Genomic DNA, 23,196 nt, shown 5'->3' on the forward strand with positions numbered 1-23,196 from the left:
CGGAATGATCACAAGAAAATTTTTAATACTGTATGTGTTATCATTCTGTCCTTAACTTAACATAGGCTTTCTGGCATCACAAGTGCTGCATAAATGTTCTGCTCACATGTTACCATTTTAATTTTTCTCCTAATTATTTTAACACCCATGTCTTGAGTGTACAGGAACTGCCCATTTTACTTCACAGACAGCAGTCGGCTATCACAGGATTCAGCCGACTATGCTGATTATGCCATCCCTCCAGATGCTATGCCAGATTCTTTGCCAGATTCAGTGCCCGCCTTGAGGCTCCCGGGTTTGTGTATAGTTGATTTTGTTGAGTCAGTTTTACAAGAGTTAAGTTATGGTGTAGCAGTGACAGGCAGGGGGGTTGCAGCAGCAGCCTCAAGCCTCTGCCGCCAGTGAGCAGGTTTACTTGTGGGAGTTTTATTTCCTCATTTTACTGGACCAAGTACATGAATTCTAACATACCATTTACCTGTGAGTGCCTTTTGTTGTCTCACAGTACTTTATAGAATTGTGAGAGCAAACTTTTGTTATGTATGTTAATATTATTTGAGCTAGCTACACAGTATACATTTATTAACAAGGTCTACTTAGGCTACAGACATTCACCACATCCTAGAGTGTAGCGCTGCATTCATATCATTTGTACAAAGTGTGAGTGTTGCTTTGCACTGTGATGATGGCACCGCAGAACAACCTCTTGGTGTTAGCTGTCTAATAGTCAGGTCTTCCTAGTGTTCTCAGTAGTAGCCGCTGCATGGTACTCTCTTCTTGCAAGTTGAAATATTTCCAGTGAAAACTTTGCTCATTTTGTGACTAAAATTTTGTATTAATGCTGTTGTTATCATATCCCAGCGTCCAAATGATTCTGGCGGGAGTACACGGGTCAGATAACTGTGAAAATGTTGTCACTTGTGTCCTGAAGATGAAGAGACAACATTTTTATTCTTAGGGCCGTTTTCAGTCACTTTGTTTGTTTCGATCGTTACCAATGGCGGCGATCGACGCTATAGTTTTCCACATGAAACTGGCCTATGAGGTACTGGCGGCTGCAGGGGAAGCAAGAGGTGTTGAGAGTGTGTGCCAAGGTGCCAGGCTAGGCTAACCCCGCAGCAGCCACTTCCCCATCGGACAGTTTTACATGGAAATACTGTAACAGCGATCGCCATCATTGGTAACGATCAAAACAAACAAAATGACTGTGAAAGCGGCCCTTAGACTCAAAATACTGAATCATGAGTATTGGGCTCAGGAAACGGTCACTCTGTAGGAAAATAGAATTGCTTTTATTTATGTGATGCAGATTTGAGTCTCCCATTCCCTGATTCGCTTGAGATGAGAATTAAATCTTTTTGGCCAGAAGTTGTTTTACTGAGCTTTCAAGTTTACTATTCCATATCATTTGTGTGTATTTTGTGTGTATAGATGCTGAATTTACACACATAGCATTTAATTCCAGTCTCACGGGAAGCAAATCAGAACTTTCCAGTCTGTTATGGAAAGCAAATCAGATCTCTCCAGTCTGATATGGGAAGCAAATCAGATCTCTCCAGTCTGATATGGGAAGCAAATCAGATCTTTCCAGTCTGTTATGGGAAGCAAATCAGATCTTTCCAGTCTGATATGGGAAGCAAATCAGATCTTTCCAGTCTGATATGGGAAGCAAATCAGATCTCTCCAGTCTGATATGGGAAGCAAATCAGATCTCTCCAGTCTGTTATGGGAAGCAAATCAGATCTTTCCAGTCTGATATGGGAAGCAAATCAGAACTTTCCAGTCTGTTATGGGAAGCAAATCAGATCTCTCCAGTCTGATATGGGAAGCAAATCAGATCTTTCCAGTCTGTTATGGGAAGCAAATCAGATCTTTCCAGTCTGATATGGGAAGCAAATCAGATCTTTCCAGTCTGATATGGGAAGCAAATCAGATCTTTCCAGTCTGATATGGGAAGCAAATCAGAACTTTCCAGTCTGTTATGGGAAGCAAATCAGATCTCTCCAGTCTGATATGGGAAGCAAATCAGATCTTTCCAGTCTGTTATGGGAAGCAAATCAGATCTTTCCAGTCTGATATGGGAAGCAAATCAGATCTTTCCAGTCTGATATGGGAAGCAAATCAGATCTTTCCAGTCTGATATGGGAAGCAAATCAGATCTTTCCAGTCTGATGAGAAGCAAATCAGATCTTTCCAGTCTGATATGGGAAGCAAATCAGATCTTTCCAGTCTGATATGGGAAGCAAATCAGATCTTTCCAGTCTGATATGGGAAGCAAATCAGATCTTTCCAGTCTGATATGGGAAGCAAATCAGATCTTTCCAGTCTGTTATGGGAAGCAAATCAGATCTTTCCAGTCTGATATGGGAAGCAAATCAGATCTTTCCAGTCTGATTTGGGAAGCAAATCAGATCTTTCCAGTCTGATATGGGAAGCAAATCAGATCTTTCCAGTCTGTTATGGGAAGCAAATCAGATCTTTCCAGTCTGTTATGGGAAGCAAATCAGATCTTTCCAGTCTGTTATGGGAAGCAAATCAGATCTTTCTAGTCTGATATGGGAAGCAAATCAGATCTTTCTAGTCTGACGAGAAACAAATCAGATCTTTCCAGTCTGACGAGAAGCAAATCAGATCTTTCCAGTCTGACGAGAAGCAAATCAGATCTTTCCAGTCTGTTATGGGAAGCAAATCAGATCTTTCCAGTCTGATATGGGAAGCAAATCAGATCTTTCCAGTCTGACGAGAAGCAAATCAGATCTTCCTCTCTATCTAACTGATGTAAAATGAAAATCAGCTGAGACATTTTTGCTATTATTGTTACTGCATTGCTTTATTAGGACTTTACACACTCAAATATTTTTCAGTCTAAAGGAATACTGCAAGACCTTTTAGTACTTGACGTCTGTTTAGGATTCGCCAACACCTAAATGGCTTTCGATCACACTCAGTACAGGCAACGTTATCAGATTGTCGTACTTGGCATATTGTTTTTGCTGATTTCTGAACAAAAAAACATTGCACCCACAAAGATGACGGTATGCATTTATAAATATTGCTGAAATCAGTAATTATTGATGCTCTGTTTTGCAATATTTATGGGGCAGAAACCGGAAAATACAATATTATGCGTATGATAACTTGGTAACAGTGTGCACAGGCCTTTCCCAGTAGACATGAAGCTGCGGAAAGTCTCGTCTCGGTGCATTAATTCATCTTGTTAGGAAGCGAGCCACTTAGCTATTTGGAGAAACTGGGATATGATAATTATGTGAAAAGTAAACTACATGATAGCCTACTCACATTCAGTACTCTTTGGGCTCAAGCGCAATACTGCTCTTGTGTAAATCTTGCTGCAATATACTGTAAAGAACATGACCCAAGCTCCTTCCACCAGTCTTTTCTTGCCAATATGTATTCACTCCATTGCATATTTGCAGAATCACTGTCATCACACATTGCAAGAAAAGTCTTAAATTTGCCTTTGATAACCCTTAGATGGCGGCAGTGTTTGAAGATCTTGAGTACCTCCCCCGAAATGAATGGTCTTTATATAGTCGCTGCTGACCTTAGGAACGCAGCATAAATATAGTTACGCCGCATAAGAGGTGTTTTGACTGTCGTCCATATACAGATTCTAACGCTATTTGGAAGTGTTGTTATATATCTGAACTTACTGAGTGAATATTGGACCGTCTATGTACAGTTCCACCGCCATCTAAGGGTTGACAATTGACCTAGCTTAGTTTAGCCGCGCCCCAAGTCCCCCGTCACACACTAATTAACGCACTCCTTTGTAGATACATCCTTTGAGTCTGGCGTGTCCGATGATTATGCAATCCCACCAGATGCCCGAAGTGACAGTGGGTCGCTAGAATCTACTATGGCACCCACCATCAGTGCCAGGACATCTTGTGTTGAAACTACCACAAATACTCTTACGTCAAGCCAGTAAGTATAGCCAGAGGGCCCGGCGTCTGTGTAGCAACTCTGTGTCTTGTTTCAGAGCGAGGACCTTCAGCATTTCTACAGCACAGGACTGGAATGCAATTTCTCCTTTGCTGAAATTACCAAGACTTGCATTTTTAAACCTAATGTGATCTTGTGTGTGTGTGTGTGTGTGTGTGTGTGTGTAATACTACCTTAATACATTTGCTTTGGTGATTTGATGATTTCTTTAGAATGTAAATGAAGGAAATCATGGTTTAAACTTGAAAATAAAGAAGTGGGTATTAATGGTGATGTCAAACCTGAAAGAACTGATCTATTGAAAGGGCATGGTGTGAATAGTTAACAAAAAAAAAAATAGTTTATATAAAAATGATAATGTCAAACCTGAGAATTATTAATCTAGCGAGAGGGAACGTCAGTGTGAGTGTCGTTTCACCACCAGACAGGGAACGTGAACAAGGTGAGTCCAGCGCTATACTCAGATGATAAAAAGAAAGAACATATATGGAAAGTATGAGCTTTTATTTATTTATTTATTTTTTTTTTTTTTTTAACAACAAAGGAGACAGCTCAAGGGCACAATAAAACGAAGCAATAATAAAAAAAAAAGCCTGTTACTCGCTGCTCCTAAAAAGAATCCGAAGAGGTGGCCGAAAGAGAGGTCAATTTCGGTGAGAGGTGTGGAACAATTTATACACATCCTCAGACCTAGAGAAAAGAATATACATGCAGTTTAACCCCATATTAACTGATTGATTAGTTGATTGATTGGTTGATTGATTGGTTGATTGATTACTTGGTTGATTGAGTGATTGATTACTTAATTGCTTGGTTGATTAGGGATTTGAGTGTTCTGAAACAGTTTAATTAATATTGTGTCTTGAATCTGATATCTCTTCACTGTATAATGCTGAGTTGTTGACGATTGCTACGAAAAATAGTTATTAATATATTACTTCTAGTTGCGGATCAAAGCTTAATTCATTGTATCAAGCATAATAGAAGAGGTTCATTATACATATATGCCGAACATTCTTGCCTAAAAGCTAAGTTTCCCTCATGTTAAGAATTGAACCCACCACTGATACCTGAGTCAGAAAATAGGAAAATAAAACTACATTGATTTTGTGCTTGGAAGATACTCAGAAACATAACTATTGTCCAGAAGTCTGTTGATGTGCCCAAGACTCACCCTTTGCTGCGTATCTTTCAGCATTGGCACCGTGTCGCCGCGCCGGGAGAGCTCCCTGGAGAAGATGGGTTACCTCACCAAGCTCGGAGGCAAGCTCAAGACCTGGAAGAAGCGCTACTTTGTGCTCAAGGACGGAACGCTGACCTACTGGAAGAGTCAGGTGAGTCTGGGTCATACTCTTAACCCCTCCGCTGCGATTGGCATGGATTTCGCCTTCACTGGTAGCCTTCTGATAACTCTGATGACGTTCTATTGATACAGGGAAAGCTCTACTCAAGCTGTACTTTCCCTCCTTGCTCAGAGTGACATCCATCGCAAACCGGCGGGCCAGATCACACTCAACGAGGTGTGTCGGGTCACGAGGTCCGAGGGCGCCCACACCTTTGAGGTCAACACGGGCAAGAAGACTTACTACCTCACTGCAGACAACACGGCCCTGGTGGAGGACTGGGTCAGGGTTCTCCAGGTAAGGCTTTGGCAGGTTACACTGAGGGCTTTCGAGATCAAGAAGAGGGTGGCAGTAACCTGTTGCTCTGTACAGTTGTAACACACATAACTACATTAAAGTCTGATTAATTTATGTTTGTGTTGATTACTTTTTAGAATGTGCCCAGAAGAAATGGCACTAACCTGTTGCTCTGTTCAGTTGTAATACACATAACTACATATAAATGTCTGATTAATTTGTGTTTTTGTTGATAACTTTTTAAAATGTACTCAGAAGAAATGGCACTAACCTGTTGCTCTGTACAGTTGTAATACACATAACTACATATAAATGTCTGATTAATTTGTGTTTTTGTTGATAACTTTTTAAAATGTGCCCAGAAGAAATGGCACTAACCTGTTGCTCTGTTCAGTTGTAATACACATAACTACATATAAATGTCTGATTAATTTGTGTTTTTGTTGATAACTTTTTAAAATGTGCCCAGAAGAAATGGCACTAACCTGTTGCTCTGTACAGTTGTAATACACATAACTATATTTAAGTGCCTGGTTAATTTGTGTTTCCATTCGTTACTCTTCAGAATGTACTGAGAAGAAACGCCACCAAGCTGCTGCTGAGTAAAGAGGACAACAAGCCCACCCTACAGGGCTGGCTCACCAAGGTCAAGCACGGCCACGCGCGGCGCTGCTGGTGCGTCCTCATCGGGAAAATGTTCATCTACTTCAAGAGCCCCAACGACCAGGTGAGTCTCTGCACCTACCTGCACTCTCTCACGAACATGTCTTCAGAATGGGGTGTTAAAAGATTGCATAATGAGCAGGAGGAAACAAGTTATCATAGTTCTTGTCTTGAATAAAATTGGTTAGTTTCTGAGCATTTCTCATCTCATTAACCCGGTAGCAGCGACGGGCCAAATTTGTGGCTTTACCGTGTAGCAGCGACAGGCCAAATTTGTGGCTTTACCGTGTAGCAGCAACGGGCCAAATTTGTGGCTTTACCGTGTAGCAGCGACGGGCCAAATTTGTGGCTTTACCGTGTAGCAGCGACGGGCCAAATTTGTGGCTTTACCGTGTAGCAGCGACGGGCCAAATTTGTGGCTTTACCGTGTAGCAGCGACAGGCCAAATTTGTGCCATGATATAAACCCCCCAAAATAGATGATGCATAAACTGACCACAAATGCTTTGATATATATTATGAAATGGTTTGTGTGAGTGATGATTTTTTCTCATTTTTCTCGCTTAGAGGGACCATTAAGAAACATGGTCCCCACTGCTACCAGGTTAAAGTTGGTAAGTTTGGTCAGTTTTCATAAGGTCACCTACCACAGAAAACTAACACAGTGTTGTCCATGCCTTTCCAGAACCCCATAAGCCAAATCAACATGAGGGATGCACGCGTGGAGGAGGTGGAGAAGGTGTCTGACTCCGAGGGTGAGGACACAGTGGAGGAGGACACCACGAGGGAAGACCTGACCATCGGCATCTTCCCCTCCCACCAGGGCCCGACGTACCTCATCATGCCCAACAAACAAGAGAAGGTGAGGCTTGCAGTCATACTCTAAATCTTATACAGAATTGAACGGGATATTCTGATCCTTTGATAGAAATTGACTCATTGAGTATCCCCTATTATTTTCCCTTTATTTTTTCGCATCCATATCTGCTCTTCAAGGGAACTCTGTTTGGGTCTATATCAAATTTTTTTCCCTCATGCTCTTTCTTGGATCTCAATAATAATGATAATAATAGTAATAAGAATAAGAATATGGTGTTGTGAATGATATAGTGAGTCAGCCTTTGTCCTGACGCAACCTTCCTTCCCCCCGCAGGACAACTGGCTGTACCACCTGACTGTGGTGTCCGGCGGAGGCCCCAACGCCGGGACTCAGTATGAACAGCTGGTGCAGAAACTCATGGAGCTTGATGGAGACCCAAGTAGGTGGAGCCGTGTTTGCCTGAGCTGTAGTGGGAGTGCTTTTAGTTGTTTTCATTTACTGTTTATCTAAGTAGCTTACACAGAATAGACACACTAGTACTCCATGGCTTTTGCTTTCTGCCTCTTGTAGCATAACACAGCAAGCAGGATTAAGAATGTACATCTCTATTCCACTCCATGTCAACCCTTCCTGAGACATGGGACTCAGAAATAGATATTTGTATTTCACAGCCTGTCATAAGAAGTGACTAAAAGTGATCTAGGTTACCCAAGGTTCAGGTTAGGGATGGAGCCTTTTCCTGAAGTTGTTTTGCCAATTGCAATCACCTCCATGGGTAATAATGGGGGTGGTGGAAAATGTTATACTGGCATTTTTTTATTCTGTTTTATAAAAGGATCACATGACTATAGTGATACTCATCAGCTTTTAGACCTTCAGCTTTTGAATGATTTATAAAATGTAGTTCAGTATTATAAAGAATAGAGTGAAGTACGTCACCAGTGGCCAGCAGTGATATATTAATCCACTGCTGCCCCAGACTGTGTGCTGTGGAGACACCCGCTGCTGCTGCACACCAAGGACCCCATCACCTCCCCGCTCACCTCCCTGCCATCCTCACAGCTTCAGGCGGAAGCCATCAAGCTATTTAAGGTAACCACTCATGTGGAGTTATGAAAATGGTTTAGTCCTTTGTAGCATAACATTAACACTGAAGAAGCATCATTCAGCATGTCACATTATCAGACTCAGAAAAACAAGTAACAGCTGTTTCTCCAAAAGCTTTCAGCAACTTTAATCAGAATTTTATTGAGGCATCTGTGTCCATTGATCAGCACATTGTTTGTCAACTTGTGAAGTGGATGTGTGAGTGAACCTTAAACAGCCGAGCCTCTCCCTCCAGTGCGTCTTCACTCCTCAGTGTTGTCACGCTGTGCCCTGCCATGCACATCACACAATGGGATTTGTTTGATGGGCCTTACTTGTAGTTTATTATGTCTATATCCACTCACTATTTGTAACTATTGAATCTTGTACAGATTGCATCTGTTTTTATAGCCTCAATATGTTTCGTAGCTCATTTTTAGTATTGCCAACTGGTATGGGGCATGGTTTCCATCATCTAAACCATTTGCTTTCTTTCCATCACTCACGGCTCCTTCCACTGCAGGCCTGCCAGCTGTACACGTCAGTCTTGATGGACTCGTCGGGTATAGACTATCACGTGGTGCTGTGTCAGAACGCTCTCCAGCAGTGCCTCACGTACCCTGAGCTGCAGTCCGAGCTCCTCAGTGCTCTGATCAAACAGACATCGAAACACCTCCAAGCCAAACCAGGGGTCCAGGTAACCAAGACTCTGAACAAAATCAAGCACTCCCGAGTAAGTGTGCCTGCTTTGTGTCGCTCAGTCTGGTGGGTCAGTGAGGATACAATGTGCTTGCTAAAGAATGGAAAACTGGCCATGAGTCAAACTGCCAGCCATTAAAATTTTTCATTCATAAGGAACCAAAAATGTTTCCAGTCAGATACCTTCGTCAGTGCCGTAAGCTTTTCACATGGTTGATAGTTTTCTCATGCAGTGGGGGAAACAAATTTATTACTCGCACAACCAGCAGTCATAAAGATTTCATTCATAGGGAACTAAAAATGTTTCCAGTCAAATACCTTCATAAATGCCTTCAGCTTTCCAATGGTTGATACATGGTTGATATTTTTTTCATATAATAAGGGACACAAATTCAGTATGTGCACAGCTGCCGGAAATGGATTTTTTATTGGCTCAAGATATCATGAAAATCTACAGCACCATTCACTTCATGTTAACTGAGTCTGTGACCAAACTTTAAGATCCTCCTTCTTATATTTTCCATTGTGAGTGAGTTTGTCCTTTTCTTAAATTACGCAAAGTTTAAAAGAGAAACTTACTGACTCAGGTTTTCCACTCACAGAAATGGAAGAAAGGTATTAATTCATGTAAAACTATCCCATTGAAACTCACAATTTATAGGTGACACTCCCCTTCAAAATGCATATGCACGTTTTCTACTTACGGAAAAAAGAAAAAGTGTTATTTCAAGTAAAACTATCCCATTGAAACTCACAATTTATAGGTGAAACTCCCCTTCAAAATTCATATGCACGTTTTCTACTTATGGAAAAAAGAAAAAGGTGTTATTTCATGTAAAACTGTCACAAAAACTCCCAATTTATAGGTGAAACTCCCCTTCAAAATTCATATGCACATTTTCTACTTACAGAAAAAAGAAAAAGTGTTATTTCATGTAAAACTGTCACTAAAACTCCCAATTTATAGGTGAAACTCCCCTTCAAAATTCATATGCACATTTTCTACTTACGGGAAAAAGAAAAAGTGTTATTTCACATAAAACTATCCCATTGAAACTCCCAATTTATAAGTGAAACTCCCCTTCAAAATCCATATATTCACATGAGTTACTACGAGACAACACATGACAAGGCATTTGACGGAAAAATATTCACCCGAAAGTCATCACTGAGAGGATGCTGACAACTCCTCCCTCACTTACCCACCAAACTCTGTCATCTCATTTAACACACACCCTCTAGACCTACATCAAAGGATATACCAATGTCCTCCAGAATTCAGAAACTGTCATACTCTGCTGTGAGACTTGGAGAAATGAGGTGGCAATGCTTTTCAGTACTTAGTTTGATAAATTTAAGTTATTTTGTTAAGTTCTGGCTGTCCTGCTTGAGCGCTAGTGTCTGTCAACCTCCCGCCACCCACCGCCGTGCCCACCGTGCCCCCCCTGGTGCCCCCCGTGCCCGCCCCCATTGCTGGCGCGGCCCACATGACACCCACACCTCACTGTGTCCAGCATACAGCCACACACTGTTCTGGATTAACTAATTCGCTCTTTATTTATTTGTACACTTTTTCACACAAGTATTTCATTTCATTGCATGCACTGAGTACCCAGTTACTTCAAATGATGCTTTCACATTATTTTACTTTACTTTAGTTTTATGTTAGTGGTGCTTATGTGTTATATTGTGTTGAAGAAGATGACAAAATATGGTACTACCCTTGAGTTAGCAGCCCTGTGTGTGTGTGTGTGTGTGTGTGTGTGTGTGTGTGTGTGTGCTCTTGAGGTGATGGACGGGTGGGAGAACATGGCAGGTTGAAGAGCTGATAGTGTGAGACAAGACTGAAGAGTTTGGAAATTGTGAAAGGAGCAGAGATAGATGAGGTGGAGTATTTGAAGTCAAAAACTGAGAAGATAATACAGAAATGGATCCCTTAGGAACACCAGTATACGTGAGTGTCATGATATGAAGCCACAGAACAAGGGTTTTAGTAGATGAGGCTCGCTGGAATGACCCCACACCATAGGCCTTGATGAAACAACTTTAGTGGAGTGACTCTTTGGTTTGTAAGTGAATAATATGGATAGTGTAAGGTTAGAAGCTACAGGCAGGCAGCTCCTTGGACTGGACTCAGCTGCCCTTGCCCTGCCTCCGCCCCTGTAGTGCCGGGCCTGGAGTGCCTCGGGTCAGTCATGCTAGGCAGGTCCTCCTCATATTTAGTCATTTTAGTGTCTTGCCTTGCACCAAAAGCATAAGTTTCTTTTGTTGCTTCTGTTCCTTGGACCCTCAACCATTACGCTTCACTGGCAACACTGCATCCCCACTTTGTCGAGTGTGCTGGGCATAATTTGTAGATTATCTTTCAATGCAGCAAAATGATTGGCTCATCTCAATTTGCAGGTATGATTTCTTTGTTAAAAAGCAAAACTAATCTCTCAACTCTTTCCTTTACATAAACTGACAAGTAATATACATCAGTGTTCAGTGTTATCTAAAGTCTTCATTGTTTATTTAGTGAGAAAGTCAGGAGCAAGGGAAAGTTATGGCTGTGGCCTGGTGCTCTGCTCTGTCCCAGTGGTGCCGGAGCCTGTGACCCGTTACTCCAGGGCACAGGCCAAGTGTGACATCCGGGTCACCACAGTTCACCTTCCTCAGGTCTGCTTGAGCACCTATTTACTCGCCAACTCAAAAGGGAGGATGAACAGCTGGGTGAGCAGTGCACCAGTTGTCTGGGCTGGGATTTGAACCTGGGCCCATGGGTTCATGGCTAGGTGTGCTAACCACTTCACCATTGAAGCGCAGTCAGTCTTTACATATTTTTAACAAGCTCACACACCGTGTTATCTCACAGTTCACTAATTCTGCTAAATTACTGGGACTAGAAGAGCTGCTCTAAAGAGAAAGATAACAGATGCTAAAACTTGCATCATATAAATTTGTTTGTTTCTCAAGATATTAAACAAACTTTATTTAGTCTTGCACAATTACAAAGCTTTCATTTACAATTACTGGATTTTCTTGTAAACATGCAACACAGGAGTGTGACCTGTGGCTAGGCATGATGCTTACAAGTGCTGCCAAACTGCCGAAGCTGCCACGCTGCTGTGGGAACACACAGCCGGCACTCAACACAGACACGGGATTGAAGCAACATTTGGCCGTTTGTTGAAGGAAGAACACCAAATCAACATATATATATATATATATATATATATATATATATATATATATATATATATATATATATATATATATATATATATATATATATATATATATATATATATATATATATATATATATATATATATATATTTAAAGATATTTGCTATTGTGGGTATGGATGAATTATGCTTTTATATCCACATGTATAATGACTTAAAAGGTCAGTTTGAGTTAGTCTGGCTGTTTAAGTTGACCTGGCTGTTCTGCCTTCCGTGGGACAGTGCTTGCCTGGCACACGGCTGCCTGAGCTTGTTGGACACGACTGTCTGACACTCGCCATGCTTGGAGCGGCCGGCAGAGAAGCATTTCCTTGCTGCATGCAGGCTGGGGGAGGCCAGTGATTGCCGGGCAGCTTCATGGGGAGCCTGGGAAAATGTTACTTGCATTACATTATGAGTTATCATTATTTTTAAATTATATATTGAGTGTGATGACTTTGTTTTAACCCCTTCACTCCGGCGACGCTGACGTCGGCGTCCGACAGCATCACTGTTAGTCAAGGATGCACCAGCTAGAAAGTTGAAAGCCTCACTGTTGGAAGCATTCTTAACTACCTCCTCTATACCTCCATCCTCCCCTCCCTCCACCACTCCCATCCGCACCCCACCTTTCCCTCCACCACACCCACCACCACACCCACTCCCCACCACTCCCTCCACCCTCTTCCTACCTCGTGCATTGATCAAGGTGTATATACCTAGTTGGAATGTGCAGGAGTTAAGTTAGTCTCTCATTGATCTGTCTTCCTACCTACTTTTCTTGACCATTTTGTTCACCGCTGTGCCTGGGCGTGGTGACCCTCGAAGGCACCGGACGGCTGGGCTGGGAATCATTGAAGAAATATACAAAGATGCAATAGCGTTCGTTAGACTTCTTGCAGTTATGGAAAATATGTTGATAAAAAATGAGTTAGGCCGGGTGTCACTGCAATGGTTTACAGTGTGCTTAGTGGAGGCAGTGAAAAATGATGAACTGGAGGCATCACAGAATTTAAACTGAGCCTAGTGAGTCTGGTGCCAAACTACACCAGCTTATTTTTTTTCTTTCTTTTTTTTTCTTCTTCTTTTTTACGTGTACACCTATAGCGCCGGTAGGCTTTTCTTTAGGGGCCTAGATAGTAGTCGGCCCCAGCCCATCATGGCACAGGCAAGTGTTTATAGAGGCGCCATCTTCTCTTGATAAAAGAATGGAACCGGGAAAGTCTGCAAGTATGGCTGAATATGAATAAGATATTTTATTTTGAAACTTGTGTCAGCATTTGTAAGGTCATGTCAGTGGTACATATGTGTGGACCTGAAATGTTCATGTATCATTCATTTTGACTCATGTTTGTCTGAATCTGGAGGAAACTTTCTTGTCTGTGATGTGTTCTCTTATGAATGAGTGGGGGAAAATATTTTTATGAGGCACAAAGTGAAATACGTACTACATAATTTAACTTATCACTGATGATTATTTTCATAACATTTTTCATAACATTATCTTATAGGAATTATATGCTCTCAGAACATCTACTGCTCTTCTGGTGGAGAAAGTATTATTTTGCAAAGTGTATTTAATGAATTAATTATTTTCCCCAGAACCTGCTCCTCTGTGCCACACAATCCCTGTTTTTGTGTGACTCCTCGGGCGCACAGAAAGCCTCCCCCACGCTGGGCAGCGGCCAGTCCCTGCCGGCCGACCCCAAGATCAACCCTCCCTCCTACACCTTCATCCAGGGCTGGCAGTTCCTGGCCCTGGCTGTCTCCTTGTTTGTCCCCAAGAACAACAAGCTGCTGTGGTACCTCAAGCTGCACCTGGAGAGGAACGCTGACACCAAGTAAGCCTGACTGAATGACTTGATAACTTCAATTACAATGATGTGCTGGGCCTGGTATCCTTCTGTAACTGTGTGGTGCATCAGTGCTAACACTAATGTTTCTGAGCCAGTGTGAAAAATGTCTACAAAACATAGAGTTCTTCTAAACTGTAAAATACTATGCGTTATTCTCCCTGTGTGGCACATTATTTCTCATTTTTTGCGTTGGTGTGTTTTTATCTTTTAACATTTGGAATGATCGATAAAAGAGTTTCAAGGTGCAGCATATTTCTTAAGAAAACTCTCAATACTTTTCATATGTCGCCTTTTGAAACCAGTGTTTCTTTCCTTCAAGTTTTTGCCATATCTGATTACTGGCTTCCCACCATATGCAAACTCTTTGTTTTTCTTAAATGATGTGATCCATATCTTTACTATCCATGTATATATGTATAGTGCCTAATGCAGTTCAGTACATCTATGGTAAAAAGCAAAGCCTTCATTCTGTGTTACTTTCAGAACTGAGGTTGGGAAGTACGCTGCATATTGCCAGCGAGCCCTTGAGAGAACCCTGGAGCATGGAGGTCGTGAGGCAAAACCTTCCAGGATGGAGGTTCTTTCTATCTTATTGAAGAATCCATACCACCACTCGCTGCCCCACGCTATACCCGTCCACTTCATCAACGGAACATACCAGGTGAGGGAGCCAGGGCGCAGTGGTGCACTAACACTCCTGTTGGTGTGGAGTCACTGTGCTGGAGAGGGTTGTACTGAGTGTTACTGTGATAATCTTCTCAGAGGTTTTACAGTGTCATTAAGCTGTTGGGTGTGGCAATTCAATTTGTCATTTGCTGTGTTGTGACCCAATATCGATATTTTCACACTGACTGTTCTTCTGAACTTGTTAACTGCATGCCTCTCCCCCTCCCTCGGCCCCGCTGCACATGACTTTCTACTCAAGCTCATCCCTATACTGTCCAAATCCCTTATGCAAGAGTTAACCAGCATCTTCACTCTTTCATCCCTCACGCTGGTAAACTCTGGAACGATCTTCTTTCAACTGTATTTCCTCCTGCCAACAACTTCAACTTTTTCAAGAGGAGCGTATCAGGACACTTCTCCCAAAATTGACCTCCCTTTTGGCCACTCCTCTGTACCGTTTTTATAGGAGCAGTGATTGGCAGTTTTTTTTTTTTTTTTTTTTTTTTTTTTTATTATTATTGTTTTCTATTTTTTTTTGCCCTTGAGCTGTTTCCTTTACTGTAAAAAAATAAATATATATATGTTTCTGTTGATGCAGGTAATTGGCTTTGATGGCTCAACCACCATCGAAGAGTTCCTGCAATCACTCAACCAGGAGATTGGCTGCCGGGATGTCCAGCAGTCAGGGTTCGCTCTCTTCTCCGACGACCCCATTGAGAAGGACCTGGAGCACTGCCTCAACCGGAACGCCAAGGTACGTGCAGTGTGTTCTATCGGCATGGACACCACAGTACAGGACAGTTGTAGAATGCATGATGACCCTGTGTGCTATAGCATCAGCAGGCAAGGGATGGTTTGTGAGTGGGCGAGCCTTTGTATTGGACCCAGAGAGGGAGATATGCAAACAAACACCCACATATATCGTAGAAAATTGTTGTACACACACGTTATCTACCTGACTTGATTTCAGCTGTGTGACGTCATATCCAAGTGGGAGACGGCGCTGAGGGAAAAGGGCTCCGGGAAGTTTGAGAACACCAAAGTGATCCGCCTCCTATACAAGTGAGTCGGGAGGGGAAGAACTGACGAGGAGCTGGTTTTATATATTTATTTATTTTTTATTATTATTATTTTTTACAGGACAGGAGGCAGCTCAAGGGCAAAAAAATGAGAAAGCCTGCTACAAAAAAAAAACACTGATATGTTGTTCTCTTATGCAACAACATGATTGATATAACAGACAAAACCTGGCAGCCTAGTCATGTTTTATATATTGTTCATGGTCAAGTCAGTCATAGTTTTCCAAGCAGTATAAAAAAACGTAACTCTTCATCCAGTTTATATAGAAAAATCAAACTCTTCCATTCATGTTTTATTTATAGGTCATGATAGGACAGTTATAGTTTTCCAAGCAGTATAAAAAAACGTAACTCTTCATCCAGTTTATATAGAAAAATCAAACTCTTCCATTCATGTTTTATTTATAGGTCATGATAGGACAGTTATAGTTTTCCAAGCAGTATAAAAAAACGTAACTCTTCATCCAGTTCATATAGAAAAATCAAACTCTTCCATTCATGTTTTATTTATAGGTCATGATAGGACAGTTATAGTTTTCCGAGCAGTAACAAAAAACATAACTCTTCATCCAGTTCATATAGAAAAATCAAACTCTGGCAGTCATGTATTATCTATAGGTCACAAAAGGCCAGTTATAGTTTTCCGAGCAGTAACAAAAAACATGTCTTCACCAGGTCCCGATTATATTACCGAGCGGCGTCCAAGCATGAGACTGACAAGGAGAAGCTGCTGCTGTGTTACCAGGTCAACCAGCAGATCCAGCAGGGCAAGTTCCCCATCACCTGGGAGTTGGCGCTGGAGTTGGCAACACTTATGGCACAGGTGGGTAGTAGGGTGCCATATATCCATAGATGTTTGTTAACCCAGTAGCAGCGGGGATCTTGTTTCTTAATGGTCCCTCCAAATGAGAAAAATGAGAAAAAATCACCCCTCACACAAACCATTTCATAATATATATCAAAGCATTTGTGATCAGATTATGTATCATCTATTTTTGGGGGTTTATATCATGGCACAAATTTGGCCCGTCGCTGCTACACGGTAAAGCCACAAATTTGGCCCGTTGCTGCTACCGGGTTAAGAATTCTATTGCTATTTTTAATGAACACCACTACTGAAAGAGGATACTGAATCAAGAAAAAAGTACTTGTTAGGAGAAGCAAGACCAGCTCAGGAACTCACTACCTTGTCAGAACGAAACATTTCCCTCCTCTTTTCTGACCCTGTGTTCTCTCCGCTGCCAGATTGACATGGGCGAGGTGAACAGCGAGCGGTCCCGAGGCTCAGGGTCGTCCGGGCCCTCCACGGCACACATCCAGCAAGCCTTCAACAAGTTCTACCCCGCCAGGTACAGGGAAGACCTCTCGGATGAGGACACCAAGTAAGTTGTCATGGGCTGTGTGGACGAAAGGTGAAGTTGGCTGTTATGTGACTAATTGTGTGGCAACCTTTGATAGGCAGTGCACAGTTTATCAATCTATCTGTCTTTTAGGTTTGCCCAAGTGATGTTAACCTCAATACACAGTGAGCTCAAGTGCTGAACTAGTGTGCAGTTACATGCTCACTGCACCGTTTAGCCCTGAATTTCTTTGGATGAATCGCAGAAAGTTGATATTCTTTAATTTGTGTTCAATGTCCACTCCAGAAACTTGCTGGACAGCTTACAAGAGAAGTGGATCAGCCTTCGGGGGCGGCCACAGAGTGACTGTGTCCGCATCTACCTAACCTGCACCAGAAAATGGCCTTACTTTGGAGCAACGCTGTTCCCCGCAGCAACGCCCACCCCAGACGGCCCTCCAACGCCGGTGTGGGTAGCCGTCAGCGAGGACGCCATCACACTGCTGGACTACACCACAATGGTGTCTGTTGGCAGGTGAGGGGAAAAGATTATTACAGTATTCATAAGCATTAGAACACTGTAGACCTAGAATGATTCCTGTGCTGTGGTGCATTCGGGAGAAATGTAAAGTAATCAGATGAGTCCATGCGATTTATTTCTCTTAAAATAGTAAGCAGCCACAAGGCATGCAAGGAATATCCAAGTGATTTCCTGGCAGCTTCCTGGCTTCTGAGCTTCTGCTTGTCCCTTCTCTTCCTTGAGGTCAAAGACATTCACTTCTGCCTCCCTGCTATCTCTGCCTCAGTGCATGAGAAGATAAACTGGACATAAAAAGAAAATGTCTTCCACAAGTTACACACTGAAAAAACTTTTATATGCTCCCAAAATTTACTTTCCAATGCATAACATCTTTTTTTTTTTTTTTTTTTTTTTTTTTTTTTTTTTTTACGACTCCAATCCTCTAAGTTTTTTTAGGTCACATTCCACACTGGGAAAGAATCCAGACTTCTGTTTTTCCTTTAACCCGTCCGCTGCGATTGGCACAGATTTGGCCTTCACTAGTAGCCTGGTAACATATAGTCCCAGGTCTTTCCCTGCCTCTGTGGTGGATAGTGGAGTGTTTCCCATGTGGTATTGGTGTGCTGTATATCCCCTCCCAATGTGAAGGACTTTACATTTTTCTTCATTGAATTGTAGCAGCCACTTTTTGTTCCATTCCTGTAGCTTGGTGATGTCTTCTTGTAGGAAATCCACAGCCAAGGGGTTAAAAGTGCAAGGTCCAACATAACTTTTTTTGTCATTTGAATACTCTTGAGTGGGCAGTGTGGGTGAGCATCTTACTCTCTCCCTCCCAGGTACGGCTACAGCTCCGTGGTCACCTTTGGAGGCTGTCAAGAGGACTTCATGCTGGTGGTGCACACGCCTGAGGAGGACAGCGCCCACCACCCTCCCGGCACACACAAGCTTCTGCTCTGCATGAACAAACCAAAGGTACAGCCACATACCACTTGCTGGTGTGTTTGTCCTCTGTGGAAAATGTGTTGAGACAAGACAGTGGTTGGTTTGCTGTTTAGATCTGTCATTCTTTATAACGCACACCATCTCATTAATCAGTTTTGATGGTGTTTCGTTGTCCTCAGGCAATGTAAATGTTCTAAAGGGTTGGCTGATAAACATTCTACTTTACTTCTGTTAATAAGAAATTCTCCTATACTTAAAGTTGTTTATTACTGCCACAGCACTGCGCATGTAAAAGAAATATATATAAAAGATTAAAAAATTCTTATTATTTATGACTGCAGTAATACATATTTAAGTCATACTTGTCTTATAATTGGAGCTCTTTATCTACAGGTCATATCAGCAGATGGAAAAATATGAAATTACCTCATTAAAGATTAAACCATTTTTCTTTTCAGTAGATTACATGATTTTCCTTCCCTCTCCAGATCCTTGAGCTCACCCTCCTGATAGCGGACTACATGAACGCCCTGGGTCGGCCCGTCCCCGGCACGCCCCAGACCGGCACGCTGACCCGCCACGGCTCCCGGCGGTCGGCGCGCTCCCACATCACCTCCATCCCCGGCCAGCCCGACCTAGTCAAGATGACCACCGAGGTCGACAACAAGCTCCAGCGCCTGGACGCCAAGCGGAGGGCGCCGGTGGACTCCTCTGTTGTCTGACCCTCAGTTCAGGCTCGGGCATCCTGAGTCAGGTTCATGCTCGGCCCGACCGCCACACTGTGATAACGATTCACTGTCCTCCCGTGTGCTTTCCTGTTTGTAAGGAAATGTAATCAAATGTACTGAATACTGCTAGACCAATACATCAAAGCTTCAGTTACTTGCAGGGGGAATAGGTAAGTAGACTTGCATGATAAGCAACGTTACCTAATGTGAATTTGAAACATCTTTTGTGGCCGAGCATTATTATTATTATTTTTAAGAAATCTTGATTTGCTTCTCATAGCCAGTAACTTACTTTAGCTTGAAATTTGTACTAATATGACATTTGGGGTAACTCGTTTGAAATTGTAAGGGGCACAAAATTCTGGTTTTCTAATCAGTGAGGAAGGAAAATCCCAGGTCCTACAGTCAATAATGTGCCTTATGCTGCACTGGATACCATGGAACAAGACTCTTGTTTCTCTGAGTTACAATAATTCTGAAAGTGCATAAATGTGATGATGCGAGAGTTGCAAGAAATTTCTTCACTATTCAGTACTACTCTGAATGGCTTCACAACACTAGTCCATTGTACACCTAGTCGTGGAAGGAAGGAGTGACTCCCAGCGAGGGGAGGAGGCAGCCATCTGGAGACCAGCAGAACAAGGACGCTACAGTATAACATAATACATAGAGAGATTTGTTTCCATTGCATCATACTTACAAGGTTCAATTGAGACATGAAAGCCCAAAATTGAGCACAGAGCAAAATGTCTATGGCAGGATAAGTAAGATGATCCTTAACAGTGAGACCCTTTTTATATTTTTCCAACAGACTGAATAGAAATGCATGTTGATGACACTTTACAGCAAGAAACTTTAATCTATTGAAGCTATAGACTTTATCAGCCTGTCCTTGGGAGGGACCAACTGTCCTTAGTAACATGGTTGCAGGTCGTATTGAGGCTGCATTACACTTATTGGGAAAAAGTATATTTTTTTCCAGGAATGCATAGGTTATTACATATGAAAATTTATATATGTATATTATATTTTCACAATTATGTCAGATCCTGATATCCGTAGTCACACATAGTACACTTCACATACTGAAGACATTTGTTTTAACCCTTCAGATAACCCTTGGAATTTGGGAGACAAGATTAATTTTCTAAAACACACACAGTCTTTATGAACACCCAGGCATAGGCAGGACAGCTGTTACTCATTTGTACAGACACTGAACTGATCAGCTGTTCTTTGAAATACTGTTATTGCATTTTCTAATGAGACTGACATGCATTTATTTAGAGCTAACATTTACTTTATTTTCTGCAATAACAAACAAAAAAATCATGAACAAAAGTAGTTTGTGATGTTAATTCATCACTGCAGTTGCAGTATTGGAGGCAATGATATGCCTTCATGAATTCTTATGGTGTTCTTAACTCAAACGGTATACATTTATTTTCCTAATACCATTGCATTACAACCCAGTCACACAGCACACAGTACTATGAATGAAACAACTAAATATATTTATGAAGTATAGAATATGCAATGAGGGCGACACAAGCAAGGGTTCAGGAAGCTTTACTCAGGGGGACGCCTGGCAGGACACCAGAGGAGGGAAGGAAGGAAGGAAGGACTGTACCATAGTAGGTTAAGGGAGGAAGGGAGACGCACAGGGCTGGCGTGCATGCTTGGTGAGTCACACACTACCAGGTGTAGGATGCCACGTATATTCATGAATGCTAATGTACATTTTCTGTTCAATTCCAGTGAAAAATAATTATATTTCTCTGTGGTTATGAAAACCTAGGTAAATGTTTGTAAGTGACACACTTGTTATGCTAGTTTTTCTCAATTACTATTATTACATTTTAAGCTCTTATGTTCGAATGCTGTGTTGAGTTAAAAAAAAGACTTCCATTAGCTGTGTAGAGTGAAATATTGTGCTGGAGTTGAAGTGGTGCTGTGGAGGCATCACTCAGATGGAAGCACAGCAAAGGCCAGCCAGCAAAACATGAACTAAATTGAAGTTTGGAATGTGAGTGTAAGTAAAATTGTCAAACACTAATCTTGGTGGTCATTCTGCAGCATTGAGTGTGATGCTCAAATGAACGGTGCACAGCCTCCAGCACAAAGGGACTAGCTCAATGAATCACACACACAAATTTGTAACCTTGTTCAACTTATTCTCGAGCCATTATCTGTACGCCTTCACCAGGAGGAAACCACACACGAAACTATATAAAGAGGCTGAAAAATCAATCTCACAACACTGATGGCAACGGCTCCAAGAGGCGTCAGAATAATATTAAAAGCAGGAAAATCTAATAGCAATAAAGTACCTAACTTCATGACTGACAGAATGATCACTTGTATATGTTAACCGGACCATCAACAAATTGGCTTCTGAACAGGCTTATGTACTTTGAAAATCATGTATGTTGTGAGTCCAGAGGCTTCATTCACTGCATGTGTGGCAAAGGAAATGAAGCTTTGTCCAGTAGCCTCAGCTTCCACACAGGAAAGAGAAGATATTCTAGACTTAACCCCTTGACTGCAGATTTCCTACCAAGCTACAGGAATGGAACAAAAAGTGGCTGCTACAATTCAATGAAGAAAAATGTAAAGTCATTCACCTTGGGAGGGGAAATCCAGCTTACCAGTACCACATGGAAAACACTCCACTATCCACCACAGAGGCAGAGGAAGTATATGTTACAAGGCTACCAGTGAAGGCGAAATCCGTGCCAATCACAGCGGACGGGTTAAAAAAATGAGAATTCCAATGAGAGAAAAAAAGTCACCCATATTATCATCACTGTCATCATCACCACTACCATCGTCACCATCATTAGTAGCCCCAGTTTCCACACAGAGAAAGAGAAAAACAGCCATTGGAAAGTGAGAATTCCAATGAAAAAAAGTCATCTTGATACGCAGCCTTCATACCCATGCCACGGGGACACAGTTGGGGTTGTTTACGAGGTCATAACTTTGTACAGAAAGGGGAAAATTAATGCTATCAGACAGCCACTTCCCTCTCTGACCACAGGAGCAAACAAAGGTGCTTGCATTGAGGAAGTGTCAAGGTCCACAGATGCCAAATGCTCAATGCCATATTCCAAGTTTTGCTATTCATGAAGGTGCCTCAATGTGGTCATTTTGATACAAGTTATTGGAGGGACAGGAAGTGAGCATCATGATTTAGGGAACAGACAAAGGTTGAAGACATTCTAATGATTAAGAGCAAGAAAATATAACAAGAAATGAACCTGGTAACAGATGAACAACCCGCACAACAGAATGGTAACCCAGAGATTACATAAGTCCAGGCCAGCAGAGAACCAAGTGGAGAGATGAAGCTAGAACCTTTGCCGGAGCAGGGCGACACCAGACAGAGAGGTGGAGGTTGGGGAAAGCCTTTGCTTGCCCTGCAGTGAGCTAGTAATGGCTGAGGATGATGATTATTCTCATACATTGGCCATACTCAGGCCATGCAGGAGCTGTGAGTGTTAGGCAAACCATCCTCTGTGACTGTGCTCCCTAAATCATCTGAATATTGTTTTTAATCAAAGTTTAGGCCCCATGTTTGTCTGTCTTAGATGGCCTGACACTCTCTTTGATATTCCTTTTCAATTATTATTTTTGTAACTCCGTGTGTCTGGAGCAGCTGAGAGTGTTGAATGATATGTCTCATTCACGGGGCGTGTCACTGTGCCGTGTGCACGCCCTCACAGCCCGTGGCAGTATGTGAACATGATGTTAAGCTTCAGGCAGTAAAGCATTACCTACCCTTGAGTCAGAACAACACTGCTATGGTACAGTTGATAAAATGTTGGCATGATGCTAAAGACTTGGAAAGGAAATTTTCCCCAGGTGAAAAAATTATTAAAACATTTTACTCAAAAAACTTCCTAAATAATCTTCATGTATGTCATGTCTTAGGGAGATCAATGATTATTGTGATACTCACTATATATATATATATATATATATATA

At 42.0% G+C, this 23,196-nt stretch overlaps 1 protein-coding gene across 1 annotated transcript in view; it reads left to right on the forward strand.

The window, feature by feature from the left end:
* The window catches only part of LOC127003917 (uncharacterized protein CG43867-like), a 49,671-nt gene extending 26,480 nt beyond the window's left edge, over positions 1–23,191 (forward strand). The window contains exons 11-28 of the mRNA XM_050871020.1: positions 188–295; positions 3,798–3,948; positions 5,162–5,300; positions 5,442–5,606; positions 6,172–6,333; positions 6,954–7,130; positions 7,422–7,527; positions 8,068–8,180; positions 8,698–8,907; positions 13,682–13,920; positions 14,419–14,596; positions 15,200–15,355; positions 15,572–15,663; positions 16,356–16,503; positions 16,926–17,062; positions 17,327–17,554; positions 18,376–18,511; positions 18,970–23,191. Coding sequence (XP_050726977.1) covers positions 188–295; positions 3,798–3,948; positions 5,162–5,300; positions 5,442–5,606; positions 6,172–6,333; positions 6,954–7,130; positions 7,422–7,527; positions 8,068–8,180; positions 8,698–8,907; positions 13,682–13,920; positions 14,419–14,596; positions 15,200–15,355; positions 15,572–15,663; positions 16,356–16,503; positions 16,926–17,062; positions 17,327–17,554; positions 18,376–18,511; positions 18,970–19,203 — 2,879 coding nt within the window. The 3' untranslated portion in view covers positions 19,204–23,191. The remainder of the gene's footprint in view (positions 1–187; positions 296–3,797; positions 3,949–5,161; positions 5,301–5,441; positions 5,607–6,171; positions 6,334–6,953; positions 7,131–7,421; positions 7,528–8,067; positions 8,181–8,697; positions 8,908–13,681; positions 13,921–14,418; positions 14,597–15,199; positions 15,356–15,571; positions 15,664–16,355; positions 16,504–16,925; positions 17,063–17,326; positions 17,555–18,375; positions 18,512–18,969) is intronic.
* The last annotated feature ends 5 nt before the right edge of the window (positions 23,192–23,196 follow it).

Source organism: Eriocheir sinensis, chromosome 26 (assembly GCF_024679095.1).
Source record: "Eriocheir sinensis breed Jianghai 21 chromosome 26, ASM2467909v1, whole genome shotgun sequence".
Classification (NCBI taxonomy): Eukaryota; Metazoa; Arthropoda; class Malacostraca; order Decapoda; family Varunidae; genus Eriocheir; species Eriocheir sinensis.